Here is a 21645-nt window from a genome sequence, read left to right on the forward strand (position 1 = left end):
GGACAGATAACATTGGGCCTTTTTGCACGATAAAGAAACGGAGACTTGGGAACTGGCCCCAACATGGCCCTGCTCAGGCAGCAGCCATAGCCAGACCATTCATGAGATCTTGTGGTCAATCCATTCCCCTTTCCCAGGATTAAGGTTGTGGCCATCAGGAAGCTGGAAGGAAGGATGCCTAAGAGAGCAGGAAGCAGAGGCTATCTCCAAAGGAGTCTGGGAGGCATCAAGCATGGGGCTGAGGCTCCCTCGATGGAATTCAATAGGGACAAAGGAGAAGTCTTACTCTTCAGAAAGGCCAACCATCAATGCAAGAAGAGGAGGCAAGGTGAAGCTGCTTTCAGCCTCAAAGGGATGCTGGTGTGGTAGTAAACCTCCAGCTGATGGTGAGAGAGCATGGCATGACCACCCATGAGTTTTAATGGGAACTTAAGACTGTATTCATTCACAACAAGGCAGGAGCCAGTCCCTATATCCTCTGCCCTGGGGAGTTCATTGCAGGGATGACATGGATAAGGCAGAGAGAAGGCAGCAATCACGATGGAGCAGCCTCTTGAGGCCATGTCCTATGAGGATTGGTTGAAGGGAGAGTGTAGATTGGTAGGAGAGGAGAGGTGGAGGATTGGACCTGAGAGCTGGCTGTTCTGTAGAGGAGGAGGGGTCAGACTTGCTTGGGTTGACCCCAGAGTTACAGATCCAAGCAGGGAAGCAACAAGGTCAAAGCAGGATTGATGTCAGGGGAAAACCAATCAAAACACTTTCAACCCAGGAGAGCTCTCCTCCACTATGAGGGATTGCCCCAAGATGGCATGGAGCTCCCTGCCATTAGAGGCCAAGCAGAGGGTGGATGCCACATGCAGTGGGGACTGTATGACAGCTAGGGAGATGGCTAGGTGACCCGCCAGGATTCTCTGCTCCTGTAGGTAGGTGCTGCTCCCCTGCAGCATAGAAGGGGGTCAGGAAAAAGGCACAGAGATGCACACTTTGCCTGACCTTTAAACGCTTGGGTCCTTCTGTAATTTTTTCCTTCAGCTTGCTTTTGGTAGGAGCAGCTCCTTCTGAAGTGCCAAGGCTCAGGCCCAGAGATTTTTGCTTACCTCTGGGCTCTTGGTTCTAATAGGGTTCACTGGGAAGGGAAGAAGGGAACTAGTTATCGCAGCATGCCCAAGCAAGCCCTGAAGTGACAACTGGAGACGGATGCAGGCTTGCTTCCCTTCTCTCGCTCTGCTTCCAGATAGGTTGGGTCACTGGACACACATGGGGATGGGAGAGGTCACTGGGTTTTGCTGGAATTGTGGTCTTGGCAGCTCTGCCGAGGCAGATCCCAAGTTCCTTCCGGGCTCCACGCTCTGGCTATCAGATTCACCTGGCCCCTGGTCAAACCTCCAGAGGGAACAGCTGTGTGATCAATGTGCCTATCAGGAGAGATAGGAAGAGACGCCAGGAAAACCAGACTCTCCACTCGGCATTCTTGATTCTCAAAGCGCTCCAACCCCAAGGTTTCAGCTTAACCCAAACGGTGCACTGCCCAGTCCCTACAGGAAGTGCTCACCTTCTCTGTTTCACAGGCTCTGTTCATGGCCTTCCATTAGGCCACAGCTTGGGAACAGCTGTCCGACATGCTCCTCTCAGGGACCACCATCCACACATCCCTCCAGAGTGATAGGGAAGCCGAGTGTGGGTCAACAGCCCCAGGGGGAAAGGGAGGAGATGCTCAGTGTCATTCATTGAGTCTTTCTGGGCTATGGAAGCCTGAACTCTTACAAATGGTGCAGCCAAAGGTCCAAGGGGCTCTCATTGAGCTGCCCAGAACCACATAGCTAGCCAAGTGGGGGAGCCAAGATTTGGAGCTGGGCCCAAATGACTACCACCAGCTCAATCTACTTTGTGCTAACCCCGCATTTGGCTCTGTTTTCTCACCATGCTGAGGTTAAGTACTCTTTTGCTTTTCTTCCTATTTCCAGCACTGACCACAGGGGCTGGCACATAGTAGGTGCTTCCCCGATGTTTGTTCACTTGACTTAACCTGACTTGCTAGGCATCTCTGCCCTTCCCTTCAGGGTTAACATTCTCGAGGTCTTTATAAAGTTGGACAATTGGCAACAAAATCACACCGGGGATGCCATATTCTCGTTTGTCATTAGGCAGCCAGAAGTAGTGGCAATCATGGCAAGTAGGGGCGGTTGGTGACAGTGTAGTGAGAAGAGTAGACCTAGAATAGCTCTCCCTGCAGTGTGGGGCTCACCAGCAAATACTCACCTAGCCGAGGGGACCCACCGAGGGAGACAGCAGGCGTGACCAGGCACACGCTCACGGGAACACCCTTCCTGGGCTGCTTGGGCAGGATACTGCCCTGCTGGGGCTGAGGAAGGCTCTTGACCGAGTCTTTGCCTCCCGCATCTCCCTTGCCCTATCCCTGGGAATGGGTGCTGCCCCTCACTTTCACAGATGAAGAAAGGGATTCTGGGGCCCAAAAAGGAGGGCAAGCCACAGAGGGGAGGGGGGGGCTCAAGGGAACCAGGAACCTTTGCTTTGGGGAAGAGGAGGCCGGAGGGTACGAGAAGGACTAACCCCCGGAGGGGGGATGTCACAGAGAACTTGCTACTGGTCGGAGGCCATCCTAAGCAGGATGGGCTGCCGCAGGGGGCCATCAAGCCGGGGCTGGAGGATACTGTAGCGGGAGGCTCTTGGTAAGGGCGGAGGACTCAGTCCTTGGCTCCTGGGGCAGGTGGCTCAGTGTACGTAGTATGCTGCTGGCTGCCTCCTGCCCAACCCCAGTGTAGGAGCTTCGGCCTGTCCCTGAGGGGCCCGGCCCGCGGCCTTGCTGAGCTTTTAGGCTCTCCTCTCCCCCCCATGAGCGCCTTTTCAAAGAACAAAAGCCCAGAATTAAAATAACCCCATGTAGGTAGGAGGTCAGTCTATTAGCTCTACCCCTGTGGGCTGCAGCTGACAGGCTGCTCTTCCTCCTCCTCGCCCCCCATTGGGTCCTCCTTCCAAATGAGAGCTGACTCTGCGGAGCTCAGAAACCCTCCCCCGAGGAACACCCACAGGAGCCCCCGCACTCCTCCCTCCAGCTCGTGTCACCTGAGAGCAGCAGCGGAGGGGGTGGGTGTGTGCGTGCGCGTGCGCGCATGCGCGTGGGGATGCTTTAATCACTTTCCATCAGCAAAGGAGGCCGGAGAAATCTTGCAGAGCTCAGAGTACGCGGGGGCCGCTGTGGATGCAGAGTGTGAGGATGCACAAAATGGAAAAGCCCCAGGAGAGCCGCCGGCCAGTCTACATGCAAAGTAGAAAGTCTCTGGTTGCCCATCGCTCCCTCTGCCCAGGGAAAGGGACTTCTCCCACCATCTCGGCGCCACCCTTGGGACAGGACCGGGCGAAAGGCTCCCATAGTCCTGGGGCTGCGGGTCAGCCCAGCGCCCACCTTGTTTATGCCACACATTCCCTGGCCCGCCATCAGGCGGACACTTGCCGTCCTGAGCAGTCCCTGCACTTGCCCACCTCCGTGTTTCTGGCCAGGCTGTTCACTGTGCCGAAGATGGATCAGAGGGTCCCAGAGGGAGAGCAAGATGGGACTTTGGAGACCCCCAGCTTAACTCCCTTATTTTGTAAATAGGGAAACCGAGGCTGGGAGACGCTAAGTGACTTTCTCAAGATCACCCAAGTGGTAGGTGGCAGGGTTCAAGTTCTTCTGCTCTCACGGAGTTATTTGGGACACACACAGAGGACCATGAAACAAAAAATTAAAAGAAGTGCTGAAAGTCCATTAGAACCTCCCTTCAATCCCAGCCACCACTGGCGGCCTCTTCCGAGAGACTTTGCCAGACAGTGTCTCCTCTCTTAATGCCACAGAGGTAACTCATTCCACTTTGCATAACTATAACAATAATAATCTTGTCATTACTAATGAGCATTGCTTTAAGACTGATAACACTTCACAAGTATGGCCTCATTTGATCATCACAGTAATGCTAGGAAGTGGAGCTATTATTATTTTCCTTTTACAGATGAAGAAACTGAGGCAGAGGTTGAGGGACTAACCCAGGGTCACACACAGTCAGGAAGTATCTCACATGAGATGCCCCCCCATTTTAAGGTATTAAATTCTATCTTATTTTCATGTTACATGTAAAAATAGTTTCCAAATTTTTCAGATGTTGTCTCCAATTCCCACCCTCCCTCCACAACCCCTGCCCCCTTGAGAGGGTAAGCAATCAGGTATAGATTTTACATGTGCAATCAGGTGAATGTTTTCCACATTAATCCTTTTGGAGCAGAAAACTCAAATAGAAAAAATATGAAGAAAATGCAAATGAAAAAGGTTGGCTGGAAGTAGATGGCATTTTTCATCATGAGTCCTTTGGGGTAGTTTTGGGCTGTTGAATGGCTGAGAATAGCTCTTATTCACAGTTGTTCATTGTAAAGCATTCCTGTCACTATACAATATTTTCCTGGTTCTGCTCATTTCACCCTGCTTCAGTTCATGTAAGCCTTTCCAGGTTTTTCTGAATTCCTCCTGCTTGTCATTTCTTAAAGCACAACAGTATTCCATTACAGTCAGGTACTATAACTTACTCAGCCATTCCCCAAGTGATGGACATCGCATCGCTTTCCAAATCTTTGCCCCCCTAAAAAGACCTGCTAGAAATAATTTTTGTACATCTAAGTCCTCCCCCTTTTTATTGTTTATCTCTTTAGGACACAAACCTAGTGATGCTATTGCTGGGTCAAAGGGTATGTACTATTTTATACACATTTGTGCATGGGTCCAAATTGCTCTTGGGAATGATTCAATCAGTTCACAACTCCCCCAACAAAGCATTCATGTCCCAGCTCCCCAGCACCCCTTCCAAGTTTTCTTATTTTCCTTTTCTGTTATAATAGACAAATTGATAGGTGGGGGGACGTACCTCAGAATGGCTTTAATTTGCATCTCTCTAAGAAATATCGTTAAAGCAATTTTTGCACAACTAAAGAGATCTTTAATCACTTTGTCTGAGAACTGCCTTTGACCATTTATCAGTTGGGTAATAACTTGTATTGTTATAACTCATTTCTCTATGTGTTTGAGAACCGAACCTTTATTAGAGACACTTAACTGTATTTTGCTCTCCATCCTATTTTCCCCTATTTAATTTCTGATCTCCACCTTCCCCAATCTGCCCTTGTCTACCAGTCCCAACCCCCTTCTCTTACCTCTTTGCTATCCTGTTTTTCTGTAGGGTGAGACAGCCAATATGTTCTTCCCTCGTTGAGCTAATTCTTGGGAGAGTAAGGTTCATATGCTCTCCTCCCCACCTCCCCCATTTTCCCCTCTACTATAAAAGCTCTTTCATGCCCCTTTCATTGTAATAATTTATCCCATTCTATTTTCCCTCCCCCTCCTCTCTCAATGCATTCCTCTTTCTCATGCCTTAATTTTTTTTAATATCATCCCATTATATTAAACTCACATCCTCATCCTCTGCCCATGTATGCTCCTTCTAACTGCCCCAATAATGACAAAGTCCCTTGGTGTTACAAGACAATCTCCCCATGTAGGGATGTACATAGTTTAACCTTATTGAATATCTTTTGATTTCTCTTTCCTGTTTAACTTTTTATGATTCTCTTGAGAATTTGTATTTGTATTTGAGAGTCAAAATTTCCACTGAGCATTGGTCTTTCTATCAGGAATGTTTGAAAGCCCTCTGTCTTATTGAATACTCATTTTTTCCCTTGAAGCATTATGCTCAGTTTTGCTGGGTAAGTGATTCTTGGTTTAGGTCCTGGCTCCTTTGCCCTCTGGAATATCGTATTCCAGGTCCTCTTATCCTTTAATGTAGAAACTGCTGAGAATTGTGGTATCTTGAGTGTGGCTTCATGATATTTGAATTATTTCTTTTTGGCTGCTTGCAATATTTTCTCCTTGACCTAGGGGAGTTTTAGAATTTGGCTAGAATATTTCTAGAAATTATTCTTTTGGCATCTCTTTAAAGAGGAAATTGGTGGATTCTTTCGATTTCTATTTTGTTTCTGGTCCTAAAATATCAAGGCAGTTTTCCTTGATGATTGCTTAAAAGATATCTAACCTCCTTTTTTTTTTTATCATGGCTCTAAGGTAGTCCAATAATTCTTAAATTATTTCTCCTGATTTGTTTTCCAGGGCAATTGTTTTTCCAAAGAGGTGTTTCACATTCTCTTCTATTTTGTCATTCTTTTGATTTTGATTGTTTCTTGATGTCTCATGGAGGCATTAGCTTCCACTTGCCCATTCTAATAATTAAGGCATTATTTTTTAGTGAACTTTTATACCTCCTTTTCCATTTGTCTGATTCAACTTTGTAAATAATCCTTTTCCTCGGTAAATTTTTGTACCCCTTTTTACAAAAGTGCATTTTTACATATCTTTTTCCATTTGGCCAATTTTTCTTTTAAGAAGTTCTTCTCTTCTTTCAGTTTTTGTGCCTTTTTCACTAAACCATTCTGTTTTTTAAGGTTTTTAATTCCTTCAATTTTTTGTGCTTCCAAGCTGTTGGTTCTTCATGATTTTCCCATATCTCATTTCTTTTCCCAATTTCTCTTTTACCTCTCTTATTTGATTTTTAAAACCCTTTTTGAGCTCCTCCATTAATTCTTTTTGGGCTTGAGAACAATTAATATTTTTCTTAGAGGCTTTTGATGCAGCAGTACTGACTTTGTCTTCTTCTGAGTATGAGTCCACTCTGTCATCAAAATAATTTTCTATGCCTTTTCTTTTTTGTTGTTTGCTCATTGTCCTGCCTTTTTCTTTTCTTTTTGTTTAAAAAAACTGTTCAAGTTGGGTTCTGTACCTGTGGTGAAGGAAGCACTGGTCCAAGCCTCAGGTTCTTTGTGCAGCCACCTTTGGAACTGGATCTGGGCGTCTCTCTACTTTTTGTTCTTCCAAAGTGGTGTGATGCAAGGAGAGGTGTGTCTGCTTCTCTGCAGGCTTGTCCTCTGCTCTGTGAGTGACCCCAAGCTCTCTTTTACCCCCTCTCTACTGTGACCAGGCTCCCTGCTCCCCTGGGGCTGCAAGGGCTGCTGTCTCCTAGTGCTCCTCCTCACCCTATGGCTGAGCCCCATGGCTGTGACTTGGTTCTGGGTGAAGAACCCTGGGATCCCAGTCTCTCTCCTTTCTACCTATGTTTTATTCTTCCATAGGGTCACTTTTTTTTTTTTTGCAAAAGTTAGCACAAAGCCATCCAAAGGAAGGTGTTGGAAAGAGCAATGTTTGGACACTGGGTGTCTTCTATGGATTCAATATTTAGAGACGGGGAGAAAGTAGCTCCTCCTTAATAAAAACATCCCTGGGGTTTATAAAGGCCACCCGATAAGGGATAAGTCTGTACATAGTTCACTGAAGAGCATTTATCTAGAAACTTGGCCTCAACTAGCTCTCTTACTGAGTATATTCTCCAGATGAACTCCACCAGCATCCAAGACTCCCTTGTGGGACTGGATCAGGTGTTTGTCATTGAGTCCTCAGAAAGATGGAGGTAGTCACAGGACCCATCTCAGGAGGATGGCTCTAATGAAAGCATCTGGGGAGCCCAGTGTTGGTTTTCTAGAGAGAAATGCTCTTTAGGTGGCTCTTTCGAGACCTTGGAAAATGAGTCAGTTAGACTGGAAAAACCCCTTCCCATGCTAGACTTGCTCTCCCTTGATCTGTACAGAGATTCTTCTCCAAAGCTAAGAGACGGATCCATGAATCAATGTCCTTGGCTGCCTTCTGGAAGAGGATTCTTCATCAGGATGGCACATGGTTGCCTCGACTTTCAAGATGATCCAGTGAATTCCTACAGGATCCCCCAATGCCCACCTAAGATGCCCACCTAGATGTGGAGATGCCACCTAAAAGGGCTGATTCTAAGGCCTCACCTCCAATTCCCATTTGCCTAGAAGACCACCAGAAAATGCCTTTCCTGAATTCATACAAGCATTTGCTAAATATCTCCTATGTGCCAGGCATTGTTCTAAGTACTGAGGTGACAGAGAAAAAGAAAACATGATCCTTTCCCTCATTTATTTATTAAGGAGAATACATTTACTAATGACAATGGTGAGTAAAACAAGATATTCTGAGGTAGGAAAAGCCAACCCTGTGCAGAAGCCAAGGCACACGGCCTCATAGGGATGCTCCATGGAACCATCATTCAAGATGGCTGGGTTTCCTCCTGTTTAACTTCCATGTGACAGCAGCAGAAGCAACAACAACAGCTGTCATTTTTATGTAGTAGAGCAATGCAAGAAATAGAGTGAGATTAAGGGACAAAGCGGGGAATAGCGTGTTTGTGCCAGGTACATGGTTGTGCTGTCACGAAATTCATTGGGTAGGCCTCCCTGGCAAAATTATGGAGGGGAGATGACAAAGGGCAGGGAGGGAGGGACAGACTGCAAAGGCCACCACTGGAGATACGGTCCTACTGAGGAGGTCCCGGAATCACTGTAGTAGTTCCAGTTTGCAAAATGGTATGAAGCGACTCAGAGACATGATCGCCTTAGATCTTCAGAACCTCTCTGTGAGACAGACCGACCCGTTATTTGAAAGCCCCATTTTACAGAAGAAAAACTGAATTTGGAAAGGCACTCACGTTTCTAGGCACAGTGGGAGATCCAAGGGCTTCATCAGTGATGGCATATGCTTCAAGGCAAGAGAAACAACTGGCTTGGGGTTCCCTTCACTTGGCTAGATGACAGAGTGCCTGCAGCTGAAAAACTATGGGAAACAACTTTCTGACCCATAGGGGAGATGGGAAGTAGGCGACACGATTTGTCGTTAACCCAATGAGGTCTGCCTTATTTATTTGGCATCGTTGATTCAAGGCAATTGCAGGGACTAAAGACTGTAGTTCTGCGATCAGGAGGAAGAACATAAAGAGAATCAGAGCAAGAGGTAAAGAAAGCCAATGGAATGCCAAACCACAGTCAGAAACATGAACGGGGATGAAAGGTTCAGTTGCGACATGAGTATGCAATAACATTTTTTAATAAGGAGTACATAACAAATATGAAGAGAGGACTTTGCACTCTATGGAAAATCTTGGCTAAAGGGCAACCCTAGGGACAGGGTCAGCCATTGGCCCAAGTCACCCTTCCTTACATGGCGAGAGTCTAGCTTGGCTGGGTGTCAGTCTGAATTAATGTTCAGGCCCACTCCAGGGCCCATGTTTCAACGGTTCAAGCCTTCCAGGACCCTGTTTACTTTACTTGTAAATTATACCCTTGAACACTCAGGTTTCAAGGGCCAAAGAGCTGCCAAATGTGTTAGCAGTGGGGAGGAGCCTTGCTCCCAAACTCCCAAGAGCCTCTCATTCTCCATTCCTCCCAACCTGGGGGCTGGGCACCCTGGAGGGGCCATTTCCATCCACACTTGACTCAAGCTCGCCCGGCCCTTGAAGCTCTCCCCTCAGAAACCATGCCACCGGGAAGGAGCAGAGATTGATGGTCTGCAACCCATCATGGGACCATCAGAGCGATGCACCCTAAAGCAAATATTTACACAGCCCAGCCTGAGAGTGGGTCTCGGTTTTACAATGGACATGGGTAAAGGCCATGGTTTAAATTACAGATTAACAAAGACTTCATGAGCACAAAATTAGGTTATTCTGTTTAAAATCAATCACAGAGCCTGTCATTTTGCTTATTGCTTTGACTTCATAACAACGGTTTAAATGCGGGCTTTATGTGTGAGTGGAGAGCCGGGAAGACTCAGAGGCTGCCAGGCTCTGCTCTTCCTCACCCTCATGCTCATTCCTGGAGAAAACACTCAGGAAATTAGCCGGACCTGAATGAGAAGGACATGTTTCAGGGTTAGGGGAATCTGGGCATGAAATCATTGCCCTCTATCTGAAAAAGGGGATGGCCTTTCAGAAGGTAAGAAGGTGACAAGGGACTCTTCAGCCACACTCCTCCTTGGGGAATTGATTATGCTTTCATTTTGATTTTCTGGAGCCACAGAAGAAGGGTGGAGGGACTCGAGGAAAGAGCTCGTGCCTTCACCAAGCATACACAATATGGGCTCTTCAGTCATGGAAACTGCTCATTTGACTTGGGTTGAGTCACCACTCCAGCTCTGAGCAGGTCGCCGATGGTGCTGTCATCATAGCCCAAGGATGTCTTCAGGACTTCTACTGTATGCTGTCCAAGCAAAGGAGGGGGCTTTGGTTCAGCCATGGTGAACCCGCTGTATCTCACAGCTGGTCCTGTCAAAGGAGAAAGGGAACAGGAAGCTTGTTAATGACAAACCCTAGGAAATTAATTCATTATCCAGGCAGCCTTGGGCATTGTCGGGGAAACCAAACATTTCTTTGCTAGTTACAGCACTCTAGATTTACCAGCATTTAGGAAAGAAATGAAGTTTGGCCTTCAGTGTTCCTTGAATCAAGTTACGGGTCACATATTTCTGCCATCTGTTGGTTACCCCGTGCACCTCTCAAAGCAATAACATGAATGTTAGCATGAGGAAATGAAAGGAGCTGGGATCGTCTTCAGAGCAGCTAACACCTTCCTTGAAATGTCTCATTTTTCAGGGCCAAGAGAATGAGGGCTCATGGGAGTACTGAATGAGAGCTGGAGCTGAATGCAAATGTCACCTATGCCAACCCCCTTTTTGATGATGAGAAAACTATGGCCCAGGAAGGAAAGTGATTTGGTCATTCCATATTGATGGAATGATGATGACTCCTTCCTTTCTAGCCAACCATCCAGAAGGAGCCTACACTAGGATCAACTTTTTCACAAATGTACTTCCTTCTTTAAATCTGGCTTTCTCTCCTTCCAATCTACCGAAACCCTTTAAAGAAGGCTCTGGCCTTCTTTTAAAATATCGTTCTAAAATGTCACTAAATACCCCTAGACCTTTAGGTCACCAAAGCATCATGATCAGCAAAAACACTAACTCCAACTCTTCCTCCCCCTTCTCTCTACAACAATTGTCCCTTTGGAGTACTTCTCTCTTTTGTTACCATCTACTTCCCTGGATCCTGTGGATTTTTTATACTTCCCCTATTTCTCTGTCCTTATATTTTCTTTTGTCTTCTTTGCTTATATCTTGTGTCTCCTATCCCCCAAACTATAAACACTCTCAAAACTCTGTCCTATTCTTAGTCTACACTTTTCCTTTAGTAATTTTATCAATTCTAATGGCATATAATGGCATAAAATATGTGAAATTTGGGACAATACCCCCTTCAGCTCTGAAGCACAGCCCTACTTTAACATAAAGGTAAAAGTAAAAAAACCAGACTGGGAAAATGAGCAAAAAACAACAATAACAAAAAAAGCTGACCATAAAAATTACTATTGTGACAGGGAAGATCAAGATACAAACTCAGAAGAAGATAGTGATGTCAAAACAGCTACAAGCAAAGAAAAAATTCTGAATTGGACAGACATCCAACAAGTATCCATGGCTCAAAACGAATTTTAAAATCAAATAAGAGAGATAGAAGAAAATTGGGAAGAGAAATGAAAGTGATACAAAAACATTATGAAGACAGAGACAACAGTTTGGTAAAGGAGGCATAACAATTACAGAAGAAAATAATATCTTAAAATATAGAATTGGCCAAATACTAAAAGAGGCACAAAAATTCATCAAAGAAAACTTCTTAAAAAGCAGAATTGGTGGCTAAATGATAAAAGAATTGCAAGAATTCCTGGAAGAAAAGAACTTAAAAAGTAGATTGACCAAAAGGAAAAGGAGATACAAAAGCTCACTGAAGAAAATAATTTATTAAAAATTAGAATTGGGCAAATAAAAGTTAAAGGATGCATGAGACATCAAGAAACAATAAAACAAAGTCAAAAAGAATGAAAAAAATAGAAGAAAATGTGAAATATCTCATTGGAAAAAACTGGCCTAGAAAATAATTCAGGGAGAGATAATTTAAGAATTATCAGACTGCATGAAAGTCAAGATTTTAAAAAGAGTCTAGATATTATATTTCCAAAAAAAATCAATGAAAGCTTCCTTGATATCTTAGATATATCCTAGAGGATAAAATAAAAATTGAAAGAACCTATTAATCTCAAAATAAAAACTCTCAGAAATGTTAGAGCCAAATTCCAGAACTCTTATATCAAGGAGAAAATATTGCAAGCAGCCAGAAAGAAACAATTCAAATATCATGGAGTCATATTCCAGATCACAGAAGATCTAACAAATTGCACTTTAAGTAATCAGAAGGCTTGTAGTATGCTATTGTAGAAGGCAAAAGACCTAGGATTACAACCAAAAATAATTATCCAGCAAAAGTGAAATGGCTATTTAATGAAACTGAGGGCTTTTAAGCATTCCTAATGAAAAGACCAGAACTGAATAGAAAATTGTTTTTCAAATACAAAATGTAAGATAGGCATAAAGAGAGAAATATGAAAGAGGAGATAGGAAAAGAAGTGAAGAAAGAGAATTAGTGGGGGCAGGGACTGATGGAGGGGGAATTGAAATAAGAGAGGCAATAGTCAGAAGCAAAATGGACTTTTGATAAGGGACAGGGTAAAAAGAGAATGAGAACAATAAAATAAGAAAAACAGAATGAAAGGAAAGATAGAGTTGATAATTATATTTTGCTTCTACCTAAACTAGGAAGAGCAAAAACAGAGAGAGAGAACTACAGGGCAATTTCTCTAATGAATATTGCTACAAAATTTTAGAATAAAATGCTAGCAAGTAGATTAAAGTAATATAACAAAAAGATCATATCACATTATGACCAGATAGAAGTTTTACCAGAAATATTCAATATTAGGAAAACTATTAAGATGATTCACCATATCATTAACAAAAACAACACAAATCATATGATTAGTTCAATAAATGCAGTAAAAGCCCTTGATAAAAGACAACATTCTTTCTATTTATAACACCAAAAAACAAAGGAAGAAAAGGTGCTCTGCTTAAAATGATAATTAGCATCTTTCTAAAAGTATTACCAAGTATCATCTCTAATGGGAAGGTAGAAGCCTTCCGAGTAAGACCAGTGGTGAAACAAGGGTATCAGTATTTTCACTTTTATTCAATATTGTGCTAGAAGTGCTCACTAGAGCAATAAGAGAAGAAGAAATTGAAGGAATTAGAATAGGCAATGAGGAAACAAAACTGTCACTTTTTTGCAGATAATATAATGACATACTTAGACAACCCTAGAGAATCAACTAAAAAACTAGTTGAAATCATTAACTTCAGCAAAGTTTCAGGATATAAAATAAACCTATATAAATCATCAGTTTTTCTATAAACTAACAACCAAAATTCAGCAGGAAGATATATAAAGAGAAACTCCACTTAAAGTAACCATAGACAATACAAATTATTTGGGCATCTATTTGCCAAGTAAACCCTGGAACAATATGAACACAATTACAAAATGCTTTTTATACCAATAGCCAGATCTAAAGCATTTGAGAAATAGTAAATGCTCATGCATAGGCCAAGCCAATATAATAATAATGACAATTCTGCCTAAATTAATTTACTTATTCAATGCCATATTGATAAAACTACAAAGATTATTTTTAGAGCTAAAAAATAATAACAAAATTCATCTGGAAAAGCAGCCTAGCAGGACCAGATCTCAAACCATATTACAAAGTAGTAATCATCAAAACAATGTGGCACTGAGGGGGGGCAAGGTGGCTCAGTGGATAGAGAGCTAGGCCTGGAGACTGGAGGTCCTGGGCCCAAATCTGGCCTCAGCCACTTCCTAGCTGGGTGACCCTGGGCAAGTCATTTCACCCCAATTGCCTAGCCCTTACTACACTTCTGCTTTAAAACTTACACTTAATATCTGTTCTAAGACAGATGGTAAGGGTTTAAAAAGCAAAGCTAGTATTGGCTATGAAATAGTGATGGATCGATGGAATTGATGAGGTAGACAATATGCAGCAATAAAGGTCTATAGTCACCTAGTATCGGAAAACCCCAAAAACCCAAGATTTCAGGGCAAGACAACATATTTATGGACAAGAATTGCTGAGAAACCTGGAAAGCAGCTGGGCAGAAACCAGCTATAGACCAATATTTCACAATGGACACCAAGACAAGTTCAAAATGGCACCTGATTTGACTTCACGGGTGACATCCTAAGCAAATCAGGGAAGCGTGGAACGTGTTACTTGTCAGATCTGCAGATAAGGTAAGAATCTGTAACTAAAAAGCCAGATAAAGAGCACGACATGATGTAAAATGGAAAACTTTGATTACATTAAATGAAAAGTCTTTTCAGCAGCCATACCGAGGCTGCCAAGATGAGAAAGAAAGCAGGAACTGGGGAAATGACGAGAGTTTCTTTAAGAAAGGCCTCATCTCTCAAATACGGAGGGAGCTCAGTCCAATCTGGCTGACTTGCGCCATCTTTACTTCTTCTAAAGGGTGGTCTTTGGAGCTCTTCATTGGGAACTCTTCAGCCAAGCATTCCGTCAGGGGACATGGGTGAAGCTGCCCCAAATCGAATGTTGGCCCAGTGGCAGTTCTCGCTGCCCTCACCGCCATTTGTGGGACTGGTTTGGGGGGATCACGGCTGCCCTCAAGGAGTTTCCACACTAATCACGCCTGTACCGGAGCCCTCCGAGGGGAAGGTTGGAGGCGCCAAAAAGCCCAGGAAGAACCTCCTCTAGAGCGCGCCGGGAGCTCTCTCCTTCCACATGCCCAGAGTTTAAGGGTCTGAAGGGAGAGAGGCCATTCCGGTGTCCTAAGTGACCATTCTCGTGAGTGGATTTTCGTTTTGTCGTCTTCGATGGAGCACGAGAAGCGTGCGTTCTTACCACTCAATGAGTACCCCGACAGAGCACATTGTATGAAAAGCCCGCCCCTCTGTGCCTAGCCCTGTGCTAGGAGCTCTCTGAGAGGACACCACAGACGCATGCCCAGGTAGAGACCCAACAGGCAGGCTGAGGTGTCCAGTAATGGGCTGGGGAGGCTCTAGACAGAAGTGTGGAGGGAGCCGGCCTGGACTTGCTGGATGCTCAGGACGAAGGCCTGGAGAGTCCTGGGTGAGGAGCAGGACGGAGGCTGGAGCCCTGGCTGTGGGAGGGAAGAGCTCGCCTGGAAGGGTCTTTTGGAGGCTGTCAGGAGCCCAGGATAGGCTTGTTCAGGGGCCTCCCATGTGTTTGCTTCAAGAAGGAAATGGGTCTTTCAGCCGGTTGGCAGGCGGAGATGGCCGGACGAGTCACCAGCTCAGGGGGCCCTGCTCGGGGTCCACAGTGGAAGTCCTGGCCACTGAGCTCCTGAGGAAGGCCCGCAGCCATGAGGCCTGGGCAGACTCCAGCCTCTGCCACTAGGCTGGTGCTAAGCTCAGCATCCTTTAAAAGGAAAACTATGCAAAGGCCTGACCCCGCCGGGCTTCATTTATTTCAGGCTTCTGGGCTTCGGCACCCTGCTACAGGCGACGGTGTGTGAACAGCAGAGCTCCAGGGGAGGACAAGGCACGTGAACCTCCTTCCGCCACCTCTCCCCTTCGCTGTGGGAGACGAATGGGCCAAGTGCAGCGTGTCTGTCCTGCCTTCCTCGTAGCATTTGCTCCTTGTCACTAAAGGACAGTTATTGGGGGGAATAGGTGACCCAAGTCACCAGAACCACCTAGCTTTTAGCCCACAAAAACAGTTGAGGAAACCAGACTTCCCCAAGGAAGCACCCAGGAAGCAGGAAGCAGGAAGCAGGAAGCAGGGCTGTCTGAATGCTCTGCTGAGTGGCACCCAGACCCAGACCAGGCAAGGCAGATAAAATGCTCTGGGCTATGCGGGGAATTATATGGATGGAAAGAATTGTTTTGGTTTGCTCTTACAGAGACAAGACCTCTGTCTCCAGAGCTGTCAGCTCTGGCCCTTCATCCTCCACATAAAATTCACCAAAGGGGAAAGGAGACCCTTGGCCGAGGTCCAAGGGATTTTCCCTGCTCAGAAGTTTTGCCACACTCATCTTTTCTCATTCTCTCCTCTGCCATGCTTGATCACTTATCTGTCATTGTGTTTGCTCAGGACCTGCTTCCTTTTAAAGCTCCTAAAACTACACATACACACATCCTCTCCCCCTCTCTCTGCCTCTCTCTGTCTCTCTTTATCTCTCTGTCTCTGTCTGTCTCTCTGTGTCTCTCTCTTTGTCTGTCTGTCTCTCTCTCTGTTTCTCTGTGTCTGTCTCTGTCTGTCTGTCTGTCTGTCTCTGTTGGTCTCTCTCTGTCTCTCTTTCTCTCTCTATCTCTCTGTGTCTGTCTGTCTCTCTGTCTACTACTACCACTACTACCATTACTATTACCACTGCTACTACTACTACTACTACCACTACCACATTACTACTTTCACTAGCTAACACTGACAGAGCTTTAAGATTTACAAATCACTTTTTGATGATGACATCATTTAATTTTCACAACCCTGTGAGGCAGGTACTATTACTATTCTGATTTTACAGATTAGGAAACTGAGGCTGATAAAGGTCATGTGACTTGCCAAGGGTTGTCTATGTAAGAACAGATTCAAACTCAGGTCTTCCTTACTCTGAACCTAGGACTCTATCCATGAGATCACATTTGAGACATCCAAAAGGAGAATGTACAGCTTTTGGTGATCTTTTGTTTACTTTTTAAAGTTTTTGGTTTTTTAAATTCTTATCTTCAGCCTTAGAATCAATACCTCATGTTGATTCCAAGGCAGAAGAGTGCTAAGGGCTAGGTCATGGGGGTTAAGTGACTTGCCCAGGGTCACACAGCTGGGAGGTGTCTGAGGTCAAATTGGAACCCAGGTCCTCCATCCACTGAGCTACCCAGCTGCCCCCTCTTAATGTCTTGAATGTGAAACTGGATGAAAATCTTTTGGGGATAGTGGAACCCAGGGGCTCCTAATCATCTTAGTTGTGGGCATAGAGCACATTGACAGTCCAGTGAAGCCTATTTTCTCCTCAGAATCACGTTTTTCAGCACATAAAATATGCAGGTTACAAAGGAAACCAATTATCCCCAAATGCAGTTATCAGAAAAGCCAGACAATAAAACACGCTCCTCCTCCCTGACTCTCACACTGGCCTCGCTCAGCTTCATTTCTGATCATTTCCACGGTGGGTCCCTTCGACTAAGAAGGAGGCCGAGTGTAGGAACTGTGACGGCATCCCCAGGGGGGCCACTGGCAGGACATCTAGGTGGGGGGGTGACTAGAAGTAGCCCTAATATTGTTGGGCTCTTTGATTTGGCCCCCAGGCTCTGATGGCCAGTAAGCCTTATAACCAGGGAGTGGAAGAAGGAGGACAGCCATAAAGAAGGCACTGAGCTCAGGAAGAGGTCCCGCACAGTAGGTTCCCTGGGGACGGGTGCCAGTACCAAGGCAATGGCCACTCGCCCCTGGCGATAGCATTCTTTAAGGTGAAAAGATGATTCTGGAAACAAAAACCTTCTTAGAAAATATTCTCGCCTGAGGCTACGTGACTGGGAATCCTGGGATGCCACAATCCCCGAAGGATCCAAATCATGCTCCCTTCCCAGAGGGCCCAGGAGAGAGGAGTGCTGGGCTTCAATAAACTCCAGCCTACCATGGAAGAAGTAAACAGAGGCACCGAAGAGAGAGATCAGAAAGGAGGGTGGAAGAAGTAAACGGAGGCACCGAAGAGAGAGAGATCAGAAATGAGGGTGGGAGAAGTAAACGGAGGCACCGAAGAAAGAGAGATCAGAAAGGAGGGTGGGAGAAGTAAACGGAGGCACCGAAGAGAGATCAGAAAGGAGGGTGGGAGAAGTAAACGGAGGCACCGAAGAGAGAGAGATCAGAAAGGAGGGTGGGAGAAGTAAACAGAGGCACCGAAGAGAGAGAGATCAGAAAGGGGGGTGGGAGAAGTAAAGGGAGGCACCGAAGAGAGAGAGATCAGAAAGGAGGGTGGGAGAAGTAAACGGAGGCACCGAAGAGAGAGAGATCAGAAAGGAGGGTGGGAGAAGTAAACAGAGGCACCGAAGAGAGAGAGATCAGAAAGGGGGGTGGGAGAAGTAAAGGGAAGCACCGAAGAGAGATCAGAAAGGAGGGTGGGAGAAGTAAACGGAGGCACCGAAGAGAGAGATCAGAAAGGAGGGTGGGAGAAGTAAACAGAGGCACCGAAGAGAGAGAGATCAGAAAGGAGGGTGGGAGAAGTAAACAGAGGCACCGAAGAGAGAGAGATCAGAAAGGGGGGTGGGAGAAGTAAACGGAGGCACCGAAGAGAGAGAGATCAGAAAGGAGGGTGGGAGAAGTAAACGGAGGCACCGAAGAGAGAGAGATCAGAAAGGAGGGTGGGAGAAGTAAACAGAGGCACCGAAGAGAGAGAGATCAGAAAGGAGGGTGGGAGAAGTAAACGGAGGCACCGAAGAGAGAGATCAGAAAGGAGGGTGGGAGAAGTAAACGGAGGCACCGAAGAGAGAGAGATCAGAAAGGAGGGTGGAAGAAGTAAACGGAGGCACCGAAGAGAGATCAGAAAGGAGGGTGGGAGAAGTAAAGGGAGGCACCCGAGGTGACAGCCGAGGGCGACCCTCACGCCCTCACAGTGCTAAGGACGCAGACGAAGCTCCTAGCAAGGTGCACAGATGGCCGCTGTCCTCCTCGACGGAGGCAGGAAAGCGAGAGAATGGAATGGGACGGTCAGAGAGTAACGGCAGCGATTGGGGTCACCACAGCATGACCCACATCCGTGAGACCAGGGAGTCATCGAGGCCTCAGGATGGATGCTTAAAGGGTTTCAGACACAGACAGAGGAGGAATCTTAGACCTGCGGAGATTCAGGGCTTCTGAGACTCGGCCTAAGCGCGGCAAGCCAAGGCTCAAGCTCTGTCTCGCAGGCCCCATGTAGGGGCTCATCGACAACCTCGTCTGTAAGATGGGGCAACCCCAGCTCCTGCCACTGGTGCTATGACTGGTGTATTTGCCTGAACAAGCTTGCTCAGACCCTGCGCCCACATGCAGGGCCCCAGAACATGGAAGGAATCTGTAACAAGACGTTTGGTCCCAGACACAGTTGTTTTTATTGCTTAACTATTTTATTTTCAATCCGCCTCCTCAACATCCAGATGACAAATCCTTAAATGAAATGGTCCAGAACTGAAGAAGAGACAAAGGCGGCCCCATGGACCGACCTACCATTCCGGTGGCCCCTGATGGCCAGTAGAGGTGGGAGCGCCTAATTCCCCTACGATCATCAGGAGCTGCAGGAGGAGACCCTCGGACCCTCACAGGCTCTGACCATCAGTCAAGAGGGGCCAAAAGCGGATCCACCTGTTCCCGGGGCCTCCCCATCAACAACGGCACAGCGAAGAGCGTGGATGGGGAAGACCTTTCCCAAGCAGACACGGCTTCACCCCCTCTCACGGTCTCCCTGGGCAATAGATCAGAGGATGTAGGTGTGCAAATGGGTAAGCAGTAATAGTGGGAGGAAAGGCCTGGCAGTATCCCAGAACGGGCTTGAACTACCACATTTTCCTGAGTTTGTACATCCTCCAGCCCTGGCCAAGACATCTCTACTGAAACCCTTAAGCCTGCCGGGAGTGGTTCAGGATCAGTTCTCTCCCATATGAGCATGCAGGGTCAAGGCCACGGCTAATCCCTTTTCTCCCTTGTTATCTCTGGGGTCTTCCCCAAGGAGGCAGGGATGGGAAAAGTCGGAGCTGTTTGGATAGATGGTCGTGTATGTTTTTGTCGTTTCTGCCTTGGGTGCCACGCTTTTTGAAGTCAAGGATCTGTGGGGGGAAAACCAAACAAACATCTGTAAGAATAGATGGGATTCCACGGCAAAACATTTTTTATTTTGGCTCCCTGCGTCCATGGTTAAGATATTTGCTAGAGATACCGTTTAATCATCCCAAGGAGACAAACTTCATTTTGCTGGAAATAATGAGACTCCAGCCCCGAGTTTTCTGGCAGTCTCCCCTCCAGTATCGCCTCAGTATCGTCCTCATCCCAACATTTTGGAGATGGCGCCTAGCAGCCACGGCGTTCAGAGCACAAGCGAAGTCGTCCAGCTAGAGCACATCAAATCCAGGAGGAGAGAGTGGATCAAACCAAACAAAGCCATCCAAAGGAGCTGACTTGATAGGAAAAGGTCACAAAGAGTAAATGAGCCTTTGGGTCTACTTTAAGAGTCTCAATTGAGGGCCCTCTGAGGTCTGCCTTAAAGCATCCAGGAAAATCCCAGCAGCAGAGACAACGATGTCATCTAGGCTTCTCTCATTCCCCAAGTCCCCCGGGGTTCCCAGGGCCACAGATTAGCAAGGCCTGCATGAAATCTAATCCATTTCTGTCTGCCCTCAATACAAGCATGCAGAATGTTAGAATGAACACAAATTTGGAGCCATTACATAGTCATTAAACACTTTTGCCTTAGTCACTCCTCCCCCTATTCTCTCTCGCTCCCTATCTCCAAGCTATTGCCAAGGCCTCCAATGTCCCTTCTGCCACATCTCTCCATTATGCCCCTTTCTCTCCTCGGACACTGCAGACTCTCATCACCTCATGCCTGGATGACTGCAACAGCTGCTGGTGGGTCTGCCTACCTCGCGTCTCTCCTGACTCATCTTTCCTCCACTCAGTCCCCAAAGTGACTTTTTCTAAACTGAAGATCCCAGAATGCCTCCCCCGACTCCAGTGACTCCCGAACACCTTCAGAATCAAATACAGAATCTTCTATTTGGCCTTCAATGTCCTTCATCACCTAGCCCCAGCCCCTTCTAGCTTTCTTCGACCTGACTGCCCACCCTGTTCTCTGCCATCCAGTGACCCGGGTTTCCTGAATGTTCTGTGAACAAAATGCTTTCTCTCTCAGCTTTGGGCATTTTCTCTGGCTGTCCTCCATGCCCAGACTGCTTCAAGGGCTGACTCTGATGTTCTTTTAGTCCCCACTAAACCTCACTTTCTTACAGGAAGCTTTTCCCAACCCCTTTTCTGAATACTGTGTATCCTCACTGCTTAGCATAGTTCCTGACATGTAACGGCTACGGAATCAGTGTTTATTGGTGGATTCAAATACTGGGGGCTAGCTGGCAAATGGAGAGGGTATTTGTAATCGCAGTTCCATGACTTCCATCTTTGATAACATTTGGCATCAGCCGCAAAGGCCCAGGAAAGGAAAAATGTCTGTGTGATATCAGAGGTGACGTGGTCAGGTGCGTCCTGGCAGATCACTGCAAGCACATAAGCACGTACAATTCATGTAACTCATGAACTGGAGAAGGAAATGGCAAACCACTGCAGTCAGTGTCTTGGCCAACAAGAGCCCGTGGAGAGCAGCAGCAGCTACTTTCTGTGGGGATGATCTTGAAGAGTCAAACATGACCAAACAACTGAACGACTTGAATGTTGTGTTTGGTTCTTGGCACTAAGGTTCCAGGAAGATATAAACTGAAAGGCCCCATAGAAGGAACACCAGGACATCAAAGACCTTGATAGCCCTCTGGAGGAGGACAGACTTAAGGAATTGGGGATATCTAGCCTAAAGAAGACTGCATGTGTTAGAGCGGTATTCAAGTATTTGGGCGTCTGTCTGTAGGAAAGAGTTTGGGCTTATTCTATTTGGCCACAGAGGGCAGAACCAGGAAGGGGGGGGGGGGATATAAATTTAGGATTAATGTAGGATGGGGGAAGCACCTTCCTAACAATGAGAGCTCTCTCTCTAAATGGGATGGGCCTCTATGGCTGACAAAGACTAGATGC

The 21645-nt window shown here is 46.2% G+C and overlaps 1 protein-coding gene across 1 annotated transcript in view; it reads right to left on the bottom strand.

Moving 5' to 3' along the window:
* Positions 1 to 8968: 8968 nt before the first annotated feature.
* Positions 8969 to 21645, bottom strand: part of SUGCT (succinyl-CoA:glutarate-CoA transferase) — a 488805-nt gene continuing 476128 nt past the window's right edge. The window contains exon 13 of the mRNA XM_007500632.2: positions 8969 to 10202. Coding sequence (XP_007500694.2) covers positions 10027 to 10202 — 176 coding nt within the window. The 3' untranslated portion in view covers positions 8969 to 10026. The remainder of the gene's footprint in view (positions 10203 to 21645) is intronic.

Source organism: Monodelphis domestica, chromosome 7 (genome assembly GCF_027887165.1).
Source record: "Monodelphis domestica isolate mMonDom1 chromosome 7, mMonDom1.pri, whole genome shotgun sequence".
Lineage (NCBI taxonomy): Eukaryota > Metazoa > Chordata > Mammalia > Didelphimorphia > Didelphidae > Monodelphis > Monodelphis domestica.